General features: G+C 50.5%; 1 protein-coding gene and 1 pseudogene across 2 annotated transcripts; both read right to left on the minus strand.

Moving 5' to 3' along the window:
- LOC108286179 lies at positions 1–696 on the minus strand (annotated as a pseudogene). Its single transcript, XR_001817844.2, has one exon. The product of XR_001817844.2 is annotated as a 60S ribosomal protein L10-like (transcript).
- A 501-nt stretch (positions 697–1197) lies between these two features.
- Positions 1198–1874, minus strand: LOC108286185 (COMM domain-containing protein 1-like). The gene has a single exon (XM_037729602.1). The coding sequence runs from the start codon at positions 1872–1874 to the stop codon at positions 1302–1304; it is 573 nt and encodes a 190-aa protein (XP_037585530.1). The 3' UTR covers positions 1198–1301.
- Between the last annotated feature and the right edge of the window lie 645 nt (positions 1875–2519).

The raw sequence follows: 2519 nt of genomic DNA on the forward strand, positions 1-2519 counted from the left end.
TTGGACAAGGAGTAAATTTATTGGTTCATATTATGAGGGGGCAGCACAGTGGAAGCCCTCATGAGTGCAGGGCCCACCACTTGTCCAGAGGGCCACGATTGGGGATGTACTTAACCCCACAGCCATCTGGGATGAGCCGCTTCTCAGCCACCATGTCTTCAAATTCATCGGCATTGAACTTGGTGAAGCCCCACTTCTTTGAGATGTGGATCTTCTGGCGGCCAGGGAACTTGAACTTGGCCCTGTGCAGGGCCTCAATCACATGCTCCTTGTTCTGCAGCTTGGTGCGGATGGACATGATCACTTGGCCAATGTGAACTCTGGCCGCAGTGCCCTGGGGCTTTCCAAAGGCACCTCACATCCCTGTTTGGAGCCTGTCAGCCCCAGCACAGGACATCTTGTTGATGTGGATGACGGGGAAGGGGTGGAGCCGCACTCAGATATGAAAGCCATCTTTGCCACAACTTTTCACCATGTACTTATTGGCACAAATTCGGGCAGCCTCCAGGGCTTCAGAGGAGAGCTGCTCATATTCATCTGATACCATGTGGCCACAGAGTGGCCATCCACTTTTGCCTTCTTCTGCCCCAGGTCAAAGATGCGAATCTTGGCATTAGGGACACCTCGGCAGAAGCGAGAGTTTGGGTACGGCTTGTTCTTACAAGATCAGTAACAACGGGCGGGGCGGTGGCCCATAGCGGCACCAGGATCTTTAGTGGCGTGCAGAAGGAAAAGAGCTACTTTTTTTTTGTTGTTGAGACGGAGTCTCGCCCCGTCGCCCAGGCTGGAGTGCAGTGGTGCCTCCCAGGTTCAAGCAAATCTCCTGCCTCAGCCTCCTGAATAGCTGGAATTTTTAGTAGAGACGGAGTTTCACCAAGTTGGCCAGGCTGGTCTCAAACTCCTAGGCTCAAGCGATCTGCCTGCCTTAGCCTCCTACAGTGCTGGGATTACAGGGACAGGTGTGAACTTTTTTTTTTTTTTTTTTTTTTTTTTTTGAGACAGGGTCTTGGCTCTGTCACTCAGGCTGGAGTGCAGTGGTCCATCATGGCTCATTGCAGCCTCAACATCCCAGCCTTAAGCAGTCTTCCCACCTAACCCTCTCCGGTAGCTGGGACTGCAGGCATGCACCACCACCACACCTGCCTAGTTTTATTTTTAATTTTTTGTTTGTTGTGTTTTTTTTTTTTTTGAATGCGAAGATGTAATACCAATGGGGACACAAGAATTTTTCTAAAAATGATTGTTGGAGAGGGATCACGAATACCTTGGTCTCAAGAACTCCAACTCCTCACACATCATCTTCAGTTAGGCTGGCTAATCAGTGAGGTGATACTTTCATCTACCTCTGACAGCGTCTTCAGAATTTGGCTGACTTTGACCTCATCAAATTCCAAACACAGAAATTCAGATTCCTGTCCATATTTGCCTAATTCCAGCTCTATAATGGCAACAGGCTTGTGTATTTGAGCTGAGTGCCTTGACTGAGACTTGCCATCAGCTCTCCAGCTCAGGCCCCGAAGCCCGCTATTCCAGCGGCTCTGGTTCATGAGGCTCTCGTGGATTTTTGTCCTGTGGCTCTTCCAGAATTTAGAAATAACAGCAGCTTGGTCAGATGTGATCCCACTTTGCTTTTTGGTTTGAGCAGTCAAGTATGCCTCCAGCTGGTTGAAATCCATGTCTGCAGACGCAATAGACTTAAGAATCCCTCTCATCTTTGCCAGAAAGGGGCGGAACTCCTCGGGTGGCACCTCTGGATACAGGTGACTCTGCAGCAGCTCCTCTGTGATGCTGGGGTGCCTATGGAAAGTCTCCTGGGCTATCACATTCAGCAGCCTGCTCAGGGGCTTGCTGCTCTCAAGCTCGCCCACTGCCATTTTATTTTTTGTTTTTTAATGTAGAGAAGGGGGTCTCACTATGTTGCCCAGGCTGGTCTCCAACTCCTGGGCTTAAGAGATCCTTTCGGCCGGGCGCGGTGGCTCACGCCTGTAATCCCAGCACTTTGGGAGGCCGAGGCGGGTGGATCACGAGGTCAAGAGATCGAGACCATCCTGGTTAACATGGTGAAACCCCATCTCTACTAGTAGAGATCGGCTGGGCATGGTGGCGCGTGCCTGTAGTCCCAGCTACTCAGCAGGCTGAGGCAGGAGAATTGCCTGAACCCAGGAGGCGGAGGTTGCGGTGAGCCGAGATGGCGCCATTGCACTCCAGCCTGGGTAACAAGAGCGAAACTCCGTCTCAAAAGAGATCCTTTCACCTCAGCCTCCCAAAATGCTGGGATTACAGGCATGAGCTGCCATGCCCAGCAGAAGGTTGTCATTGGAATAAAGTCTGGGGTTTAGTTAAAAGTTTTTTTTTCTTTTTTTTTTTTTAGTTAGTTAAAAGTTTTATATCAGGCCAGACGCAGACACAGTGGCTCATGCTTGTAATCCCAGCACTTTGGGAAGCCGAGGTGGGCAGATCATGAGGTCAGGAGTTCGAGACCAGCCTGGTCAGCACAGTGAAACCCTGTCTCTACTAAA

The sequence above is a fragment of the Cebus imitator genome, unplaced genomic scaffold (assembly GCF_001604975.1).
Source record: "Cebus imitator isolate Cc_AM_T3 unplaced genomic scaffold, Cebus_imitator-1.0 Scaffold15, whole genome shotgun sequence".
Classification (NCBI taxonomy): domain Eukaryota; kingdom Metazoa; phylum Chordata; class Mammalia; order Primates; family Cebidae; genus Cebus; species Cebus imitator.